Source organism: Plecotus auritus, assembly GCF_963455305.1.
Source record: "Plecotus auritus genome assembly, chromosome: 8".
In the NCBI taxonomy this organism is placed as follows: Eukaryota; Metazoa; Chordata; class Mammalia; order Chiroptera; family Vespertilionidae; genus Plecotus; species Plecotus auritus.
This window is the reverse complement of record NC_137782.1, coordinates 81,064,528-81,085,959: the sequence shown is the minus strand read 5'-3', so window position 1 is coordinate 81,085,959 and position 21,432 is coordinate 81,064,528. Positions and strand designations below refer to the sequence as shown.

The 21,432-nt window shown below is 39.8% G+C and overlaps 2 protein-coding genes across 5 annotated transcripts in view; both read right to left on the bottom strand.

The window, feature by feature from the left end:
- Positions 1–3,838: 3,838 nt before the first annotated feature.
- The window catches only part of SEC23B (SEC23 homolog B, COPII coat complex component), a 54,376-nt gene continuing 36,782 nt past the window's right edge, over positions 3,839–21,432 (bottom strand). For all 4 annotated transcript variants that reach the window (XM_080684723.1, XM_080684725.1, XM_080684726.1 and 1 more), the window contains 5 exons: positions 20,061–20,222; positions 14,992–15,078; positions 12,500–12,655; positions 12,083–12,148; positions 3,839–4,306 (listed from right to left, as the gene is read on the bottom strand). In XM_080684723.1, coding sequence (XP_080540849.1) covers positions 4,217–4,306; positions 12,083–12,148; positions 12,500–12,655; positions 14,992–15,078; positions 20,061–20,222 — 561 coding nt within the window. In that variant the 3' untranslated portion in view covers positions 3,839–4,216. The remainder of the gene's footprint in view (positions 4,307–12,082; positions 12,149–12,499; positions 12,656–14,991; positions 15,079–20,060; positions 20,223–21,432) is intronic.
- LOC308256428 (large ribosomal subunit protein eL29-like) lies at positions 13,364–14,814 on the bottom strand. Its single transcript, XM_080684727.1, has one exon. The coding sequence runs from the start codon at positions 13,951–13,953 to the stop codon at positions 13,468–13,470; it is 486 nt and encodes a 161-aa protein (XP_080540853.1). The 5' UTR covers positions 13,954–14,814; the 3' UTR covers positions 13,364–13,467.

Below are 21,432 nucleotides of genomic sequence, written 5' to 3'. Positions count from 1 at the left end.
AACAATGATTCTCTCATCATTGATGTTTCTATCTCTCCCTCTCCCTTCCTCTCTGAAATCAATTTTTAAGTCTTTAAAAAGGGAACTACTATTACATGAAACTTCTGGATGACTCTAAAATAGATTATGCCATGTGAAAGCCAGACACAAGAGAAACCAGACATACAATTCTGGAAGCAAATTAACCTGTAGTGAGAGAAAGCTGACCAGTGTTTCCTATGGCTGAATGTGGAGAAAGGACTGAAAATGGGGCTGGAGAAAACATGGAGACAATGGAAATGTTCTTGTATGTTGGTGGTGGCGGTTTCATGAGTGTACACAGTATTGTCAAAACTTACCGAATGGTACAGTTTATATGGGCGCAGTTTATTGCATGTAAATTATACTTCAATAAAGTTGTTAAAAACAAAACAGAAGAATCAATATTCTGTTCCAAGCTTCCTTCTCTTCTCACCCTGAGCAACTTTACCCCACCCAAGTTATTTACTTCATGTTAATGACTCTCATAGCCACTTAGTCCTCCTACAAGCAAATCCATATTAATTACTGCCATCCTGCTGTGCACTTTCAGTTATATCTCACAATGTCCAAGATTAAATGTATCAGTGCCACCCCCAACAGGAAAGACACCTTTCCTTCCTTTTCTGCAAGTCAGACAATGATCACCCAAGCCAGAAACCTGAACTCATCCTCTTGCCTAAACATCCCATCTGTAACCTGTCTAAACACATACCTCTCTTCAGACCGCACTTGGATTCCAAACTCCTCCTGTCACTTTTCCAGAGTTTTAAAAACTTATAACTGATCATTTCATACTCTAAGCTAAATCAGAGGCTTTCTTTGCCTTGAGATGGAATTCAGAGCCCTCATGAGGCACACAAGTCTCCATGTTGCCCTCTTGGGATGGCTGCTCTCCACAGAACAGTAACCCCCACCCTGCACGTTCTACCTGGAAATAGTCACATCTTCTACATTAGGTCACCCAGTAGTACCCCTTCTGCCCCTAGCACTGCAACTCATTTTCACTTGGAGTGAGCTGGGTCTATCACATTCTTCTGTTAATTTGAAACAGAAAGGCCCAAGGAGGAAGTTTCTTTTTACAAAAAAAAAAATATTTTTATTGACTTCAGAGAGGAAGGGAGAGGGTGAGATAGAAACATCAACAATAAAAGAGAACCATTGATTGGCTACCTCCTGCATGGCTACCTCCTGCACACCCCCCACTGGGGATCAAGTCTGGAATCCCCAGCATGTGCCCCTACTTGGAATCGAACCTGGGACCCTTCAGTCTGCAGGTTGATGCTCTATCCACTGAGCCAAACCAGCTAGGGCCCAAGGAGAAAGTTTCAGCCTTTGTCTGTATACACAGTTTTATGTACTCTTTCATATGATGTAACTCAATTAAAAATTATATCCAAAAAGTAACAAAAGTATTCTATGGAAAAGTTACCGAAAATAAAAGCTCTTGGCATTTAAATGTAACTGTTAAACAACCATAAGACGGGAAACCCAAGAATGCAGAGCAGAGGCAAAAAGACAGTACGTACGTACAAATTCAAAAGACAGAGCATTAGAATCAATCCAGATGGTCCAACATCCAATTAATAGGAGTTCCCAGCTTTACTTTTCTACATAGCACTCCTTCTAATAAATTATGTAGTATACTTCTAATGTTTAATTGTTGGTCTTCCCTCACTAGAACATAAGCTCCATGAGGGCAGGAATTTTTGTCTTATTGGCTACCTTCTCAGTGCCTAGAAGACTACTCCATACATAGCCAATACATAAGAATTACTTGTTGCATGAATTAGTTGCTCCAAAATTCTGAAAGATAAATTTGGGGTTTAGAATTTTACAGTCAGCAAAGCTGTCAAGTATGAAGACAGAACGATTCATTGAATTATCTTCCATGTACTTTTTTTAAGGAAAAATCTTGTTAGATGGGAAAATGACTTAGGGAACAGAAGAAAGAACTAACCCAGGAGTCCAAACAAAAAGGAATTCCTGGATGATAGCTGTCAGAGCAATTGGCCTATGTTTAAAGGGAACATCAATAACCTCTAAAGAATATTCCATTTAGTAGAATCTGAAACTGGAATTCCTCAACAGAGAACAAAATCTTTCAAAGAACAAAAATTATAAAGTCTAGGGAAAACAATAGCAAATATAAGTCATAATCCAAAAGGTAAGCAAACCAACCTGTGGAATGCTAGAATGTAGGAAAAGTGATTTTTGTCATTAAGGATATTGTCCTTCAAGTGGCACAGGGACTGGGACATCAAACCCCTGGAGAAAAATTTACTACCACCTGACTCAGATATGAACAATATTTACCACAACCGTGTAGGTAATCTTTATTAGTTTTCAACTTTCAGAATCAACTTTAAAAGACATTAACTATGGCTACAGATTAGAATGTAAATTTTATGAACCATGATAATATAAAAATAAGGTATAGCTGATCATAGAAAGGTCTTAAAATCCTCATTCTTAAAAATGGGAATTGAGATAGACTGGCTAAAACTGATACATCATCTACAAAAAATTTGAAAGAAAAATCTAAAAGCAGTTCTCTCTCAAGAGTAGGGTCTGGCCTTGCGAGTAAATTAATATGGTTATAAGCTCTTTAAGTTTTTTGCTTTTGTTTTTTTCCTTTTACCATGCATATATTACACTTTGATTTAACGCTTTGTACGCCCTAAGTGTCTATAGACACAAGCGGTGGACCTTCCCCACACGCCACGCGCATCTAGAGCCGCAAACCTCGCATATCAACTCTGGCCGCCCAATTTTAAAATCAGACTTGTTAGTGACATCTCTGGGTTTGTAAAGAAAATTATGTAACAAATTTGTAAATATTCCAGCGCATATGGAAGAAATTCCAATTCCATATATAGGGCTGCTACTCAGACGCACGAGAGATAAAACACTGCAACACTTATTTTTTTTGTTCATTGTGACACTTGAAATTTGTTATCATGAATTTCATGTCTAAAATGGTAAACATGGTGTGCATTCTTCATTTTTTTACAGATTTTGTCTTTGGAGCATCAACAAAATTTAGTGTTTTCGAGGCTTTTCGTGTCGATGGTTTATTTTTATTTTGTGCTGTCTTTTGTTGATATTTCTGTAGAATTGAAAATTATTATTTTATCATTGAATTTATCGTTGTAATGTTATATTGTGCAAATAAAATTCAATCCCCATAAATGGCATCAGATGAAGAAAGAATCGAACCAAGCACCTCGCAAGAAGATGACATCCTTTATTCAACTCGAGTCAGGTGATCGTGGCGTATGGGGATGGCTTCTGTTTTGGACCTGTGGCAGGTAACTGGTTAAAAGCAGAACCTGCCGAAACCGGTTTGGCTCAGTGGATAGAGCGTCGGCCTGCGGACTGAAGGGTCCCGGGTTTGATTCCGGTCAAGGGCATGTACCTTAGTTGCGGGCACATCCCCAGTGGGAGGTGTGCAGGAGGCAGCTGATTGATGTTTCTCTCTCATCGATGTTTCTCTCTATCCCTCTCCCTTCCTCTCTGTAAGAAATCAGTAAAATATATTAAAAAGAAAAAAAAAAAAAGCAGAACCTGTTCAAGTTATTTTACTTGTGCCCAAGATAAAGTGTTGTCACTCTATTAGAGCCACTCCTTATGTCTACCTAGGCTGGACTGTTTACATGGAATGTTGTGAGTTAGGGACAGTGCCACTCTATCTACCTCAACAAAGTTTCCCTTATTTCAAACTTTTCCTTTGTCTGTTAACACACAGTAAATGAGAATTAAGTATAGGAAATATCTTTTGGGGCTGTCACTTAAAAAAATACACATACACACACAGACATCAGGAAATCAAATTTGTATTAGCATTATTTTAGCCAGTGCTTTCTTCATTCAAATTTATTTCCTTTCTGACCATTATGGTTTTCACCAAAACAGGTTGCCAAAATACATTACCTTTGATTTTATATAGACTGTAAAGTTTGAATACAAAAAGCATATAAACATTTATAAGTACCAAAACATGTATGAAGTTATAATTTTTTAATGCAAGAGGCACAGATAAGAAATACAAATAAATTATAAAGAGTTACATACAACACTTCCTTTGATTATTTATTTAAATCCACAAGAAAAGCAAAAGGAATGCTATTAAGCTTTTATAAACAACAATGAACACAACTGACAGTGTTTTCTTTAATTTCCAGCTCATGTGCCCAGCTTAAGAGGCACTAGAGACAGCCAGCTTCTTCAAATGATCCATGAATACCTGCAAGCTAACGTCGTCAGTTAGGATAGGTGCTCCCGTTTCCTGAAATTTAATGATAAAGGTTAATTGGTAGGTATCTTGAAAACTATTTAGAATTCATGAATTAAGGACTCAGAACATTCACAAAAGTTGTCCAACTCAGAACATTTATAAGTGCTGTCCCCTTTGCTATGTGAACTCCCGTCAAACCCCACCCTTTGCCTAATTCATTCAAATGAAGCATCAATTCCTCACAAAACCATCCCCTGACCCACTAAGCTCAAGTCACCCTGCTAGTAGACAGTTCTGAGCTCTTCTACTTCCCCCCTCTCCACAGTTCTAATGACTCATCCAGGGTCTGGCTCCCCACCAGGCAGACTCCTAGAGGCCTGCACACCCTGCCTCTTACCTTCCCTACTACTCTGCCACAGCACCTAGCCCAATGCTCTTAAAAACCCTGCTTACAACAGAAGCTTGTTAATGGTATATTCACAAATGAGTGAATCAGTATCTCCACTAAAAAGATGGATATTTGTACTATCAGAAAATGCTTATAATTTATTTAATGTTAAGGGAAAGAACTGAATAGAAATACCGATTTCTAGTAAGACTCCCATTTTTTTTTTTTTTTAAGTAAGAAAGAGCCCGGCTGGCGTGGCTCAATGGTTGAGCGTTGGCCTATGAACCAGGAGGTCACTGGTTCAATTCCCAGTCAGGGTGCATGCCCAGGTTGCGGGCTCAATCCCCGGGGGGGGGGGGGGGGGGCATGCAGGAAGCAGCCAATCAGTGATTCTCTCATTTTCTCTCTCACTCTCTCCTTTCCTCTCTGAAATCAATAAAAATATTTAAAAATAAATAAATAAATAGCACATATTTAAAAAAAGAACGAACGAAAGAACGAAAGAAAGAAAGAAAGAAAGGAAGGAAGGAAGGAAGGAAGGAAGGAAGGAAGGAAGGAAGGAAGGAAGAAAGAAAGAAAGAAAGAAAGAAAGAAAGAAAGAAAGAAAGAAAGAAAGAGAGAGAGCCCTAGCTGGTTTGGCTCAGTGGATAGAGCATTAGCCTGTGGACTGAAGGGTCCCAGGTTCGATTCCAGTCAAGGGCACATACCTGGGTTGTGGGCTCAATCCCCATCATTGATGTTTCTATCTCTCCCTCTCCCTTCCTCTCTCTGAAATCAATAAAGTATACTTAAAAAGAAAATTGTACTGCTATTATTTTTTAATGTATTTTTATTGATTTCAGAGAGGAAGGGAAAGGGAGAGAGAAATAGGAACATCGATGATGAGAGAGAATCATCGATTGTCTGTCTCCTGCATGCCCCCTATGGGGGATCAAACCCACAACCTGGGCATGTGCCCTGACTTGTAATTGAACCATGACCTCCTGGTTCATAGGTCCATGCTCAACCACAGAGTGACCCCGGCTGGACTGTACTACTATTATAATTAGAAAAAAATTTTAAAGACTTTTAGGAAGAAGTAGATGTACTTTCCCTATTCCTTCCTCTAGATACAACTAGTGGAGAGTCAGCATCACCCAACAGTAATAAGGCCATTTTATATAAAACAAACATAAGAAGATTCTGAAAAGTAGAGTGAAGATAGTAGACAAATTAGGAACCCTGGGATCCAAGGAGCAACACAGTGGTGAATTCCCTGGGTTTTCTATTTGCCTCATACATCTCAGACTTGGGGCTGCAGAAGCTGGCAAATGGTCACTGAGCACCGACAAAAACAACAACAAAAAAAGCCCACTTTCTCTATCCAAAGGACTAGGGCAGCCTAGAAAGACAGAAAAATGTCTCTCTAGTGGAGAGTCAGCATCACCCAACAGTAATAAGGCCATCTCCACAGCAGGATCAACGCAAACTAGGGGGAGCTGGAGGTGTCAATAGAGGCCAATGGAACATCTGGACTTCTACCTGCACCTGGCAGTAATGAAATAATGTCTCTCCCTACTCTACTCCTTCCCTGGCACAGCAGCATGACAAAAAACCAGCTAAAACAGCAGGCTTAAACAGATACAGAGTCTCGCAGCAAATATGAAAATGTCCATGTTTCAATCAAAAATCACTTGGCATACCAAGAGCCAAGATCTCAAAATGAATGAAAAAAAAAAGAGAGTCAACAGGTGTTAACACCATGTTGACAACAATGTTAGAGTTATCTGACAAAGACTTTAAAGCAGCCATGATAACAATGCTTCAATGAGCAATTACAAATACAACAGAAAACAAATGAAAAAACAAAGCCTCAGCAAAGAAACACAAAGTCTCAGGAAAGAAGTGGAAAACATAAAGAACCAAATGGAAATTTTAAAACTAAAAATTAGCCCTAACCGGTTTGGCTCAGTGGATAGAGCGTTGGCCTGTGGACTGAAAGGTCCCAGGTTCGATTCTGGTCAAGGGCATGTACCTTGGTTGTGGGAACATCCCCAGTGGGGAGTGTACAGGAGGCAGCTGATCAATATTTCTCTCTCACTGATGTTTCTAACTCTCTATCCCTCTCCCTTCCTCTCTGTAAAAATTAATAAAATATATTTTAAAAAAACAAACTAAAAAATACAGCAACGAGTAAAAGTTCAGTGAATAAACTCAAAGGGAACAGAGAAAATAATCAGTAAATTGGATATAAAAAAAAAAAAACTAACATTCATGTCATTGAAGAGACAGGAAAATGAGGGCAGGCTGAAAAAGTATTCGAAGAAATAATGGCTGAAAACCACTTAATTATGTCAAGAGACATAAATATACAGAATCAAGAAGATAAGCAAATTCCAAACAGGCTAAATCCAAATCCACCCCAAAGCACATGTTATTTTAACTTTTGAAAACTAACAAAAGAAAATCTTGAAAGCAGCCAGATAAATAAGACATCTTATCTACAAAAGAATAAGAATGACAGTAAATTTCTCACCAGAAACCATAGAGGCCAGAGAGTGGCAAAATATTTTTTAAATGACCAACAAAAAGGAATGTCACCAGCATCCTATATTCAGAGAATATATCCTTCATGAATGAAAGGAAAATCAAGAATCTCAAAAGAGATGAAGAGAAACTAATATTCTATCACCAGCAGACCTACCTTAAAAGAATGGCTAAGGAAATCTCTAAACAGAAAGAAAATTATAAAAGAAGGAACCTTGAGCATCAAGAAGGAATAAATGACACAGTAAGCAAAAATATGAATAAATTTAACAGGTTTTCCATCTTCTCTTGAGATTTATATATTATGTTTAATGGTTGAAGGAAAACTAACTGATATATGTAGAGGAAAATATTTAACATAATTATATTATAAATGAGGCAGGGTAGAGGGACATAAAGGGATAGTAAGTTTTATATACCTCACTTGAATTGGTCAAGAGATAGTTGTGAAGAGCTATGCACTTTTAATGTGATATAGTGCTCTATTATCGAGGAACCAGAAGTAACCACTAAACAAAGCTACACAGAGACACACTCAAAAATATTATAAACAGATGGAATTCTAAAAAATGTTCAAGTAATTCATAGGAAGGCAGAAAAAAACCCAGAGAAATGAAAAGCAGAGAAAACAAAAAATAAAATGGCAGACTTATGCCCTAATTAAATATAAATGGTCCAAATACATCAATTATAAGAGTTTAGCAGAGTAGATTAAAAACAATGACACAAGTATGTCCTATCTATGAGAAATTCACTTCAAATGTAACAATAAGAATGAAAGTTAAAGGATGAAAAGAGATATATCGTGCAAATATTTTTTGCATAAAAAAGAAAAGGAATAGCCCTGGCCGGTTTGGCTCAGTGGATAGAGCGTCGGCCTGCGGACTGAAGGGTCCCAGGTTCGATTCCAGCCAAGGGCACATGCTGGGGTTGCGGGCTGGATCCCCAGTAGGGGGCGTGCAGGAGGCAGCCGATCAGTGATTCTCATCATTGATGTTTCTATCTCTCTCTCCCTTCCTCTCTGAAATCAATAAAGAAATATATATATTTAGCCCTAACCGGTTTGACTCAGTGGATAGAGCGTCGGCCTGCAGACTGAGGGGTCTCAGGTTCGATTCCGGTCAAGGGCATGTACCTTGGTTGCGGGCACATCCCCAGTAGGGGGTGTGCAGGAGGCAGCTGATTGATGTTTCTCTCTCATCAATGTTCCTAACTCTCTATCCCTCTCCCTTCCTCTCTGTAAAAAATCAATAAAATATATTTTAAAAAAAAGAAAAAAAAGAAATATATATATTTTTTTAAAAAAGAAAAGGAATAAAGGAGAGGGCTTTATCAATGCCAATAAAATAGATATTAGTGTAAAAATTACCAGAGACAGAGGGAGACATAACATAATAAATGATATAAGGTCAACCCACCAAGAATATATAGCAGTCCTATGTGTATGCAACAAACAACAGAAGTACAAAATATGTGAACAAAAACTGATAGAACTCAAAAGAGCTCAAGAGTTGGAAACTCACAATTAAGAATTGGAAACCTTAACACTCTCAACAATTGATAGAACTAGACAGATTATCAGCAGGAATATGTAAGAACTCAACACTATCAACTAACAGAATCTAACATATATAGAACACTATGTAACAATAGCAAGATACATGTTCAAGTTGACTATGGAACATATGCCAAGATAGTTCATATCCTTGGCCATAAAACAAACTTCAATAAATTTACAATTAAACCAAACAAAGTGTATTCTCCAGCCACAATGAAAATAGAAATCAACAACAGACAAATAAGAAAATCCCCAAATACTTGGAAACTAAGCAACACTTCTAAATGAGCCAAGAGTCAAAGAACTCTCAAGGGAATTGAAAAAATATTTATCAAATTGAATCAAAATGAAAATACAACATATCAAAATCTGTGGAACACAGCCAAAGCAGTGCTGAAAGGTAATTATTGGCACTAAATGGATTCAATGGAGAAGAAGAAAGTCTCAAGTCAATAATCTAAGCTCCAGCCCTGACTGGTTTGGCTCAGTGGATAGAGCGTCGGCCTTCGGACTGAAGGGGCCCAGGTTCGATTCCGGTCAAGGGCATGGACCTTGGTTGTGGGCACATCCCCAGTAGGGGGTGGTGCAGGAGGCAGCTGATCAATGTTTCTCTCTCATTGATGTTTCTAACTCTCTATCCCTCTCCCTTCCTCTCTGTAAAAAATCAATAAAATATATATTAAAAAAAAAAAAAAACTAAGCTCCTACTTCAAGAACTTAGAAAATGAATAAAATAAATAGAAAGCAAGCAGAAGGAAGAAAATGAACATTGAAGTAGAAATCAATGAAATTGAAAATAGACAAAAGAATAAGAAAAGATATTCTCCCCACTTGCAAATGGCATGATTGTCTATGCAGAAAATCCCAGAGAATTGCCTAGCCAGTGTTGCTCAGTGGTTGAGCGTTGGCCCATGAACCAGGAGGTCAAGGTCCAATTCCTGATTAGGGCACATGCCTGGGATACAGGCTCAATCCCCAGTAGGAGGCAGCCAACTGATGATTCTCTCTCATCCTTGATGTTTCTATTTCTCTCTTCCTCTTCCTTCCTCTCTCTGAAATAAAAAATAAAAAAACAACACAAAAAACCCAGAGAATCTACAAAAAAACTCCCAGAGAAGTAATAAGTGACTTATTAAGGTCACAGGATACAAAATAAACATATAAATATCAATTGTATTTCTATATACCAGAAATGAACACTTGGACACTGAAATTAAAATAACAATACCAGCCCCTGCCGGTTTGGCTCAGCGGATAGAGCATTGTCAGCCCATGGATTGAAGGGTACCGGGGTCAACTCCGGCCAAGGGCACACGCCCAGGTTGCAGGCTCAATTCCCAGTAGGGGGCGTGCAGGAGGCAGCTGATCAATGACTCTCATCACTGATGTTTCAATCTCTATCTCCCTCTCCCTTCCTCTCTGAAATCAATAAAAAAATATTTAAAAAATCACAATACCATTAGCAATCACTCACTAAAACAAAAAAAAAGTGAAAATATACAACACTGAATAAAGAAATCAAAAACAGATTTAATAAAGCACTGGCCGGTTCGGTTCAGTGGATAGAACGTCAGCCTGGGGACTGAAGGGTCCCAGGTTCAATTCCGGTCAAGGGCACATGCCCGGGCTGTAGGCTCCATCCTCAGTAGGGGGCGTGCAGGAAGCAGCCAATCAATGATTCTCTCTCATCGTTGATGTTTCTCTCGCCCTCTCCCTTCCTCTTTGAAATCAATAAAAATATATTTAAAAAAAGATTTAATAAGTGGAGAGACACACTGAGTTCATGGATTAGAAGGCTCAATATAGTAAAGATGTCAATTCTTTCCAATTGATGTAGAAGTTTAATGAAATTATATCAAAACCCCAACAAGATTTTTTACACAGACAAGATAATTCTAAACTTCATATGTAAAAGCAAAGAAACTAGAATAGCTAAGACAATTTTGAAAAAGAACAAAGTAGGGGGGAAAATCAGTCTACCTGATTTTAAGACAGATACAGTCAAGATTATGTGGTGTTAGTAGAGGGAGAGAAATATAGAACAATAGTGTTTTTTTGCAATAGAGCAAAAAACCCAGAAATGGACTCACACAAATATGCCCAACTAATCTTTGACAAAGATACAAACAATTCAGTAGAAGAAAGTTAGCCTTTTCAACAAATGGTGTTTGGTCAATTAGACATCCATTTGCAAAAATTAAAGTTATACCTCATATCTTATACTAAAATTAATTCAAAATTGGTCATGGACTAAAATATAAACATAAAATTAGAAAAACAAACACAGGAGATCTTCGGGATCTAAGGCTAGGCAAAGAATGCTTGGACTTAATACCAAAAGCACAATCCATAAAAGGAAAAACTGATAAAGTGGTTTTCTTAAAAATTAAACTGTGCCCTGACTGGTTTGGCTCAGTGGATAGAGCATCGGCCTGCGGACTGAGGGGTCCCGGGTTCGATTCCAGTCAAGGGCATGTACCTTGGTTGCGGGCACATCCCCAGTGGGGGGTGTGCAAGAGGCAGCTGATCGATGTTTCTCTCTCATCGATGTTTCTAGCTCTCTGTCCCTCTCCCTTCCTCTCTGTAAAAAATCAATAAAATATATTTAAAAAAAAAAAATTAAACTGTGCTCTGTGAAAGACCCTGTGAAGAGGATGTACAGACAAGCTACAAGTGAGAGAAATATACACAGACCACATATTCCAACAAAAGACTCACCTTTAAAAAAAATCTTCACCTGAGGACATGCTTTTATTGATTTCATTGAGAGGAAGGGAGAGGTAGAGGAAGAGATGTTACCATTGGGGGAAATTGGGTAAAGGGTATAGGGAATCTCTGTATTATTTCTTACAACTGCATATAAATTTACAATTACCTCAAAAAAAGTTTAATTTAAAAAATGTTATAAGAAAACAGAATGAAAGAAAAGACTCATTTGAGAAAGACATAAATGGCTGGAATAATTAGATAAAGAAGGAACCAGAGGCTGAAAAGTAAAGAGGACAAAGAACCAATGGTGAGCATTTGTAGATGCTTTTGCCCTGCCCTCTTAGAAAAGAGAAAGGAAGAGAGGGAGGACTTGGGGCAATGCTGCTGATCTATGAGAGCCAAATGGAGGCCACACTATGGTGTTCTGTCCTCAGGCCTGAACCTGTAATATTATGCTGTGTATTGCAGAAAGGGATCCACACTGGGTAGCCACCCCCAAACCCCAATCTATGTTCAAAGTTTTCCCCCCAGCAAATTACCCAAGTTATTCTGTCTCTGTGCCAAAAAGAATCCAATTTGTAACTTTTTTTTTTTTTAAGTAGACAGGCCACTTCCCCAAATACCTGACAACCTGACAATTTCTTACCTGTCCCCAAGCATATAGGTTATTGTGTGTCTGAGATGGGTTCACTTTGGACAAAAGGAAGCGAGCCTTAAAAAAAAAAAAAAGATTTAAAGATTAAAGTGGCATTAATATTAGTATACTAGGGGGAAAAAGTTTTACATTTCTTTTGTTAGATATTTTTTACTGCACAGAAATCCATTTCTTTAGCTTAAGGCCAATAGCTGCTGATTTATTAGGGTTCCAGAAACACAAAATGTATTTTATTTTGGCAATCCTCTACTTTTACACTAACATATTCTGACCACTCCTTTAAAAAGAAGTCATAATTGGAAGTTTATCTGCATGTCAATTTATGTCACCACATAAAATATTAACCATGCTACTATTTGGATTTGCCATAAAAATATATCATAAAAATAACTGAATACCAAAACTAACCTGACTGCCTCCATGCTCTGTGTTAATGTAACGTGGCATTGGGAAGCGCGCTTGCAGAATTTCTTGAGCATCATCCACTGGTGCCTGCAGAAGGTGCTTGAAGTTTTCATATTCAGGCATGTCCTGGTACCCAGCTTTACGCCACTGGGCTATGGTCTACACCAAAACAAACAAATCAAAACTACTGTGGAAACACTGAAACAACAGCCTTCTTTGACACTTCTGACATTTTAATACCACCTCTCCACCCCCAAACTTGCTTCCAATGAAGAAGCCTTACATCAAAAACCATGACAGGTTTTGCCCAGCCAGCATAGCTCAGTGGTTAAGTGTCGACCTATAAACCAGGAGGTCATGGTTCGATCCCCAGTCAGGGCACATGCCCGGGTTGCAGTCTTGATCCCTAGTATGAGGTGTTCAGGAGGCAGCCAATCAATGATTCTCTCATCACTGATGCTTCTATCTCTCTCTCCCTCTCCGAAATCATTAAAATATATATATATATATATTTTTTTTTTTTGGGGGGGGGGGAAGGAATAACAAGTTTTTGCCCAGCTGGTGTGGCTCAGTGGTTAAGCACCGACCTAAGCCAGCAGGCGGACATCCCCCAAGGGGTCCTAGATGGGAGAGGGCGCAGGCTGGGCTGAGGGACACCCCTGCCCCCACCGCTCCCAGTGCATGAATGTCGTGCACCAGGCCTCTAGTATCTTTATAAATAAGCTGAAGTGCTTTCACATGTGAACTGTTAAACTGTTAATCTGATATCAGAAAGAGGATTCTCTTTAGATGCTTCCTTCTGCAGCCTCTTTTCCCTTCTGAGAGTTTTCAGTACTATTTTCTAGGTCTTATTTTTTTTTTCTGCCGCAGGTTTATTTGTACAAACAGCACAGGACGGCACCAGCGCCACGCAGACAGCAGCCCAGGGGCCCCACCAGTCCTTCTGTCCTCACGTCGGCAGACAGAGGCCTCTACTGTGGAGCCTTCGTGGGGGCCTGGGCACCTTTGGGAGCGGGGGCCTGAGCCGCTTTGGGAGCCTGAGCTGCAGCTGTACCCGCAGCCTGGGGCTTGGTTTCCGCCTTGGCCTTGGCCTTTGGCCGGCAGAGCCTGAGCCCATTGGCAATGCGGGCACGAGCACGTTTCCCAAGCTTGGGGTGAGTGATGTAGGCAAGTCGACTGAGTTTGCGGCTGCAGCCCTTTGGGATATTGGGCCTGGGCTCCTTGGGCTTGACCAGGGCCTTGATGGCCTCAGCGCGTGCGCTCATGGCCTTGGCGTTGTTGGCCTGCATCTTCTTCAGGCCCTTCTTGTTGTGCTTCTTGGCAAAGCGCATGTTCCTTAGGAACTTGGGGTCTACCCCCTTAAGAGATTCGTATCTTTGTGACCGGGGTTTCTTGATGCCATTTCTGTGCCATTTTCGGGACTGGTTGTGCGTGCTGTGGTTCTTGGACTTGGCCATCTCTGCACAGAAGCCCGCGGCTCTAGGTCTTAATTTTTTGACTGACTGGTGGCATGGAGGAAATTACCATAAGCTAACTTGGGTCAAAAGAATACCATCTATCAGCAGACTTAGAGCTTTGGAAGGTGAGAACGATGTCACATTGTCTTTGTCATTAGAACCAACCACTTGCAAACAGAAGGTGCTCAATAAATGTGTGAACTTTTTGTTCTTAAAGGAACCAGTGGGAAAGGCAGCTGGTCACAAACAGCCTTTGTTCTAGGACCATTACTGATGGCTTACCATCTGTGGGTAACTGGCTGGCAAACTGGGGGTTAATATGCTGAAAAAGTTTAAAGTTATAAAATGCTCATTAGTATTAGAAAATGAATTCTAAGTTATTAACAGAATTCTGAAACACAATTTGTATCTTTTCAGGACATCTGAAATCACTTCTAATGTACAGACACTAGGAAGTCAAGTCAACCACCAAGGCAACTTACTGTAGGTAAAGAATGCACAATAGAAGAAAAAGAATATCTCCCTGAATATAATGCTCAGTTAAAGAATTTTCGTCAGAGGAACCATTCCCTTTCTTAGGGAATGAGCCACTTTCAGAAAGAAATGGACTCTGCCCTAAAAGCCATCCATAATCCTCCTAGAGGCCCACAGGCCCAGCCTAAGGTTCACTGTGCCACATTATCTCAAATAAAAACTTTAGTCCCAAACACGTGTTTACTACTAACTCTAACATAACTCTGAAAGGGTAATAGTGCATATAAGTTTAATGAGGAAAAGTAACTGATCTTGCCTGACAACTCAGAAAGCAATAACTTATGGTGATTTGAAAGGACCACTTATAGCAAATATTATTGAAATTACTAATATACAAATACCCCAGGGACTTAAAAAAAGATTTTATTCACTAGAATAAAAGCCACTGTACTCATTATAATAAACTGTGGGTTTCCTAAGCCCAGATTCTTATTGCAAATGCATAAAAACCTAAATTAATAAGTAAAAATAATAGTAAGAAAAGAAATTAAAATATCATCTTACCTCACCAAGATAAATGACAATTTGGAAGAAAGTATCCATCAGCAAAATTCTGTCAGCTAGAATGCTGCTGCTGTCCAACAGTACTGGCTAAAGAAAAAGGGGGAGAGATGACATTGGTCTTCCCTGTTCCCCACATGGCCAAAACAGCAACCACGGGCACCAGGTACGGTGGCTTGCCCCTTCTTCTTGTCATTCCCACTTTCTGCTCCCTGACTTAGTAGTTCTCAGTTTCAACTCTGTGGAAGAAAGAAGCTCCAAACAACCCCTCATCAGTTGGGAAGGGAGATTAATGACCTCTTTTGCTCTAGGAACCAAAAGTTATTCCAAACATTCTGTTTCATGCTGAAAAAGGATTTTATCTATCTGAAACACATTCTCTCAAACCCACTACAACTGCAGATGACACATAGGGATGGCTATATGAAAAAGTACAGCTTTTAATACAAGTTTGAAAAGTTTACTGCAAAATGTATTTTTTTATGATTTTCATTTCAGTAATAAAAGTAACTTATACTTATTAAAGGAAATTTGAACCCAATGACAAAAAATATTGATAGTTTGGTTTATTTCCATAGAGTTTTTAAATCTTGCAGACTTTTTAGAAAACATAATTTAGAAAAGTTCCTATCTTAATTTTTTTCATGTAACGTTTTTAACATAAGGATGTATCTATTTTATTATGTTACATAAACTGTGAATATTTCTTACTTTTTTTCTTACTATTGAGCATTTGCATTGTTTTTAAATTTTCTATTCTAATAGTTCATTTACTACTTATTTGAACAGAGCCTTTTCTGTATATAGGAATATATTCTTCAGACAGAATACAAGACATGGAATTACTGGGTCAAAGTACCTGAACACAATGAAAAAAGTACTTACCCATTTTTTAAGTTTTTCACTTCTAATCCTGCCTTCCACGGATAACAGCTTTACATGCCTGTGACTTTTTCATATATATATATATATATATATATATATATATATATATATATATATATATATGTATATATTTAAGACTCAGAAGTAATGTTTAACTACTATAAAGACTCAAAAGTTTTCTTTCTTGGAGAGGATCCAAGATGGCGGCGTAGGTAAACACCTAAACTGCTGCCTTGCACAACAATTTCAAAACTACAACTAAAAGACAAAATGTGCCCTAACCGGTTTGGCTCAGTGGATAGAGCGTCGGCCTGCAGACTGAAAGGACCCAGGTTCGATTCCGGTCAAGGGCATGTACCTTGGTTGTGGGCACATCCCCAGTAGGGGGTGTGCAGGAGGCAGCTGATCGATGTTTCTCTCTCATCGATGTTTCTAAAACTCTCTATCCCTCTCCTTTCCTCTCTGTGAAAAAATCAATAAAATATATTTTAAAAATAAAAAAAGTGAGGCTTAAGAAAATTAAAAAAAAAAACAACAACAAAAAAACGATAAAATGTCTATTACCCAGAACCACAGAAAAGCTGGTTGAGTGGAAGTTCTACAACTAGAAGGAAAGAGAAAAGAGCATTGAGCGGTGCAAAAGTGCTGAAAAGCTGAGGTACGGAGGCGCACAATCCGGGCTGGCAGCAGGTGTTGCTTTTTACAACCCGAAGAGAGACAAGCCCCCGATTACTCTGAAATCCAGTTTCTGGGGAGACGCAGGGGACCCAAACTCCTACGGGGAGAAGCTGGACTGTCTGCCATCAGGTCGGAAAGTGAGGATGGTTTGCTTGCAGAGCTGCACGCAGGAATAATTGTTTACTGTGCTGGGGCGAGGGACGCGGGGACGCGGTTGGAGACGCAGAGCTGGCTAACTGGCAGCCATTGCTGTTTGCCACACCCTTGCCTAGTGACACCCTGAGACCCCGCCCCGCACAACCTACAAACCCACCCAAGCTCCAAGCAGCATATGAATGGCCTGCCCTATCGCAGCTTAACCTAGCAAACTTGCAGCCCGGGTCAGTCAGCTCTAAAACCTCCAAACCCCAAGCAAAGAGGAGACAACTTATACTCCTGCTGGGTGGCCTCAGACAGTAGCTGACCTGCACCCCATTGGAGATCCAGAAGCCAGTGTACCTAGTGATCAGTGTGAGACACCAGATTTCAACTCCTCACATCCATATAAGTGACACATTCAAGAGGCAGACTCAGTGAGCACCAAAGCCCCACTGAAACAAGTCCTGCACCATAAGCGTGTCTCCAGCGCAGCAGTTCTTCCATTATATACACAGCCGGTCCTCACAGCCAATTGGCCTAGAGGTCAATTCCTCCCAGTGTACCAACAGCAATCAAGGCTTAACTACACCAAGACTTTGCACTCAGCGCACAAAGGGGTGTACCAAGAGCGTCCACCTCAGGTGATTGGGGAGGCTGAGCTACTGGCCCCTATAGGTCACCTACCACACAAAGCCACTCCATCAACACAGGGAAGCAGCCAAAATGCAGAGACAAAGAAACATGTCACGAATGAAAGAAGTGGAGGAAAGCAAACTACTGGACGACATAGAGTTCAGAACCACATTTATAAGGTTACTCAAGAATCTTCTAAAAACCTCTGAGGAACTTAGTGAGACCTTTAAGGATCTTATGAGAATGCCAAAAAAATGGAAAAGGACCAGTCAGACATTAAGCATACACTGTCTAAAATAAAGAATATACAGAAACTCAACTGCAGATCAACGTACCCCAAGAATCAAACCAAAGATCTGAAATATGAGGAAACAAAAAACACCCAACCAGAAAAACAAAAAGAAAAAAGAATCCAAAAATATGAAGATAGTGTAAGGAGCCTCTGGGACAACTTTAAGCGTACCAACATCCGAATTTTTGGGGTGCCAGAAGAAGAGAGAGAGCAAAATATTGAAAACCTATTAGAAGAAATAATGACAGAAAACTTTCCCTACCTGGTGAAAGAAATAGACTTACAAGTTTAGGAAGCGCACAGAACCCCATACAAGAGGAATTCAAAGGGGACCACACCAAGACACATCATAATTAAAATGCCAAGGGCAAAAGACAAAGAGAGAATCTTGAAAGCAGCAAGAGAAAAACGGTTAGTTACCTACCAGGGAGTACCCATACGACTGTCAGCTGTTTTCTCAGCAGAAACTATGCAGGCCAGAAGGGAGTGGCAAGAAATATTCAAAGTGATGAACAGCAAGAACCTACAACCAAGATTACTCTACCCAGCAAAACTATCATTCAGAATTGAAGGTCAGATAAAGAGCTTCACAGACAAGAAAAAGCTAAAGGAGTTCATCACCACCAAACCAGGATTACATGAAATGCTGAAGGGTATTTTTATTTTTATTTTTTTAATATATATATTTTATTGATTTTTTTACAGAGAGGAAGGGAGAAGGATAGAGAGTTAGAAACATCGATGAGAGAGAAACATCGACCAGCTGCCTCCTGCACACCTCCCACTGGGGATGTGCCTGCAACCAAGGTACATGCCCTTGACCGGAATCGAACCCGGGACCCTTCAGTCCGCAGGCCGACGCTCTATCCACTGAGCCAAACCGGTTTCAGCCTGAAGGGTATTTTTTAAGAAGAGGAGGAAGAAGAAAAAGGTAAAGATAAAAATTTTGAACAAAATGATATCAAATACATACCTACCAACAAGTGAATCTAAAAATCAAGTGAATATAAAAAATCTGAAGAACAGAATGGACTGGTTAATATAATAGAATCAGGGACATAGAAAGGGAGTGGACTGACAATTCTCAGGGGGAAGGGGGTGTGAGGGGTGCGGGAAGAGATTGGACAAAAATCTTACACCTATGGATGAAAACAGTGGCGGGGGGTAAGGGCATGGGGTGGGGTGGGAAATCAAGTGGAGGGGAGCTATGGGGGAAAAAAAAAGAGGAACACCTGTAATAATCTGAACAATAAAGACTTATTAAAAAAAATTAAAAAATAATAACAATTAAAAAAAAGTTTTCTTTCTTTAGTTTTGCTACATGAATAAATTTGCTAGAAAAAAAAATACAGTAAAACCACAATACAATGGACTAATTAAGGCAAGGGGCTGCCAAAAGTCTGGCCCGCCCGGCATGGTCAACCCAGGAACCAAGAGGTCGCTGGTTTGATCCCCGGTCTGGGCACATGCCCAGTTTCAGGCTCGATCCCCAGTAGGGGGCATGCAGGAGATAGCTGATCAATGATGTTCCTCTCTCGTTGATCTTCCTATCTATTCCTCTCCCTTCCTTTCTAAAAACCAATATTTTTTTAAAAAGCCAAAAGTCCATTACATAATAAAGTAGGTTTTCCAAATGTGTATGTTTAAAAATGGACAAATTAGTTCGTATACCTGTTTTTACTTATGTAGACATATTTGTGGAATTAAAACTAAGTATGTATGAAAAATTTAATTTCACAGAAAAGTTTTCTATATATATTACAGTAATTTTAAATTTATACTGAATAAGTCTAGTAAGTGCGTGCATTCACCAGTTACCAAGAGTAAGCAAAAGCACACGGCTGGGGCACTACTTAGTGCAAGTACATCACTTAGCACGTGTTAAAAGTGCTGTAGAAAGTCACACCATGTGACAAAAGAACCAATTACCGTAAACAATGCACTGTGGTCACATGCTAATCATTTCCTGAACATTGTTGTTTTTTTTAAACTATATTTTATTGATTTTTTTACAGAGAGGAAGGAAGAGGGATAGAGAGAAACATCGATGAGAGAGAATCATCGATCAGCTGCCTCCTGCACACCTCCCGCTGGGGATGTGCCCGCAACCAAGTTACGTGCCCTTGACCGGAATCGAACCCGGGACCCCTCAGTCTGCAGGCTGACGCTCTATCCACTGAGCCAAACCGGTTTTGGCTCCTGAACATTGTTTACGAGTGGTGACACCTGAATTTAAATATGTACACTATAGCTGTAGATATGTAATATTTATTTATGTTAGTGAAATTACTAGTGTCTATTCCAACATATGGCCTACTGCTAAAATTTGTTAAAAATAACAGTGAATTAATAACCAAAAAATAACCTGGTAATATAATTATAAGCAAACCTTAGTTAAAAGCATTTTAAAATTAACTGGGAGAAAGGCATTCACGTAAAGCCTTACCTCTGGTGGCCCATGGAATGAATAGGAGTAGAGAATGGGCTGGATCATGATGAGGGACTGGGTCAGATCCTGTCTGGCAAAATGGTGTCTGTAGTACGACGACTCATCAGGACTGTTGTTAAACACTTGAAGAAATGGAGATCTTCTAAGATGGAACATGAACTGCATTCACAAAGAAAAAAAGACAAACGCATTTAGCTGTAACCTTAGATACCCAAAAGAGTAGACTTGCTTTAGGTCTCCGAAGCAGAAGAACCCAGACTTTAAGAAAAAGGCCACTGGGTTCATAAAACAGAGAAAAAAATGCTGGTACCAGGGGCTGAGGAAAGAGGGAAATGGAAAGTTGTTGAATGGGTATAGCATTTTAGTTTTGCAAGATGATAAGTCTATAGATTTGTTGCACAGCAATGTGAATATGTCTAATACTGAACAGTACATTTAAAATTGGTTAAGATGGCAAATTTTATGTATTTTTTACAATTAGAAAATTTTTAAAAAGTATTTTTAAAGAGTAGGAGAAGCCTCTGGGTGTGTCGAAGGTTCCACATGAAATGGGCAAGATAAAGCATTTATTTCTGGAGTCACTGGGTTGGTTTGCAGAGGCAGAATGTTTGCTGTCAAAGGAGTCACAGCCCAGCAGGGAAAAGGCACATTTGGGGCAGCATGTTTTGAGCCCCTGTACAGGCAAGTACTGCTACAGTGGGGTGGGACTGGAGGGTCAGCAGGAGACTTCCCACAGCCACTGGGTCTGAGAGAGGTTCATGAGGAGGCCAGAGGGCTGGGGGAGAGGGGACTCCAGGCAAAGTAACAGCAGATGAGAGGTTAGAGCTCAGACACAGGCTAGTATGTGCAGTGAGGTATGTAAAGGAGAGAGGGACAAAATGATGATGCTGGAGAGGTATGTGCTTTAGTCTGAGAATTAGAAGGTGGAGGGCAGACTTTTAACTCACTCTGAAGAGTTACCAGAACATGGAAATCAGCTGCCTTGAGAAGTATAAAGCTTCCTGAGACTCCACATATTGAAGCATTGTTCCTAAATGATTATCACGGCTGACGTTCCATGCGTCCTATGTGCAAGGCATAAAGCACTTGACAAGAATTATCCAATCCTTCCAATAAGCACATGAGGTAGGTTCTCTTACCATCCCTAGTTTACACATCAGGAAACCGAGGGGTAGGTAGGCAACTTGCCCAAGGCCACCGCTACTAAGTGGCAGAGCCAGACTCTAATTCAGACTGTTGGCTTCAGTGGCTGGGCTCTTGACCTCTATCCTAGATGCCCCAACAGAGGGGATCTTAAAACCAACTTATTCAGTGGTTTTCATACTGTGCTCCTGAGTTTTAGCAAAACAACAACGCCCTGGGAGTGAGG

What these genes read in the sequence shown, in the direction of transcription:
- LOC308256428 (XM_080684727.1), bottom strand. Translation starts at nt 13,953, where the DNA reads ATGGCCAAGTCCAAGAACCACAGCACGCACAACCAGTCCCGAAAATGG.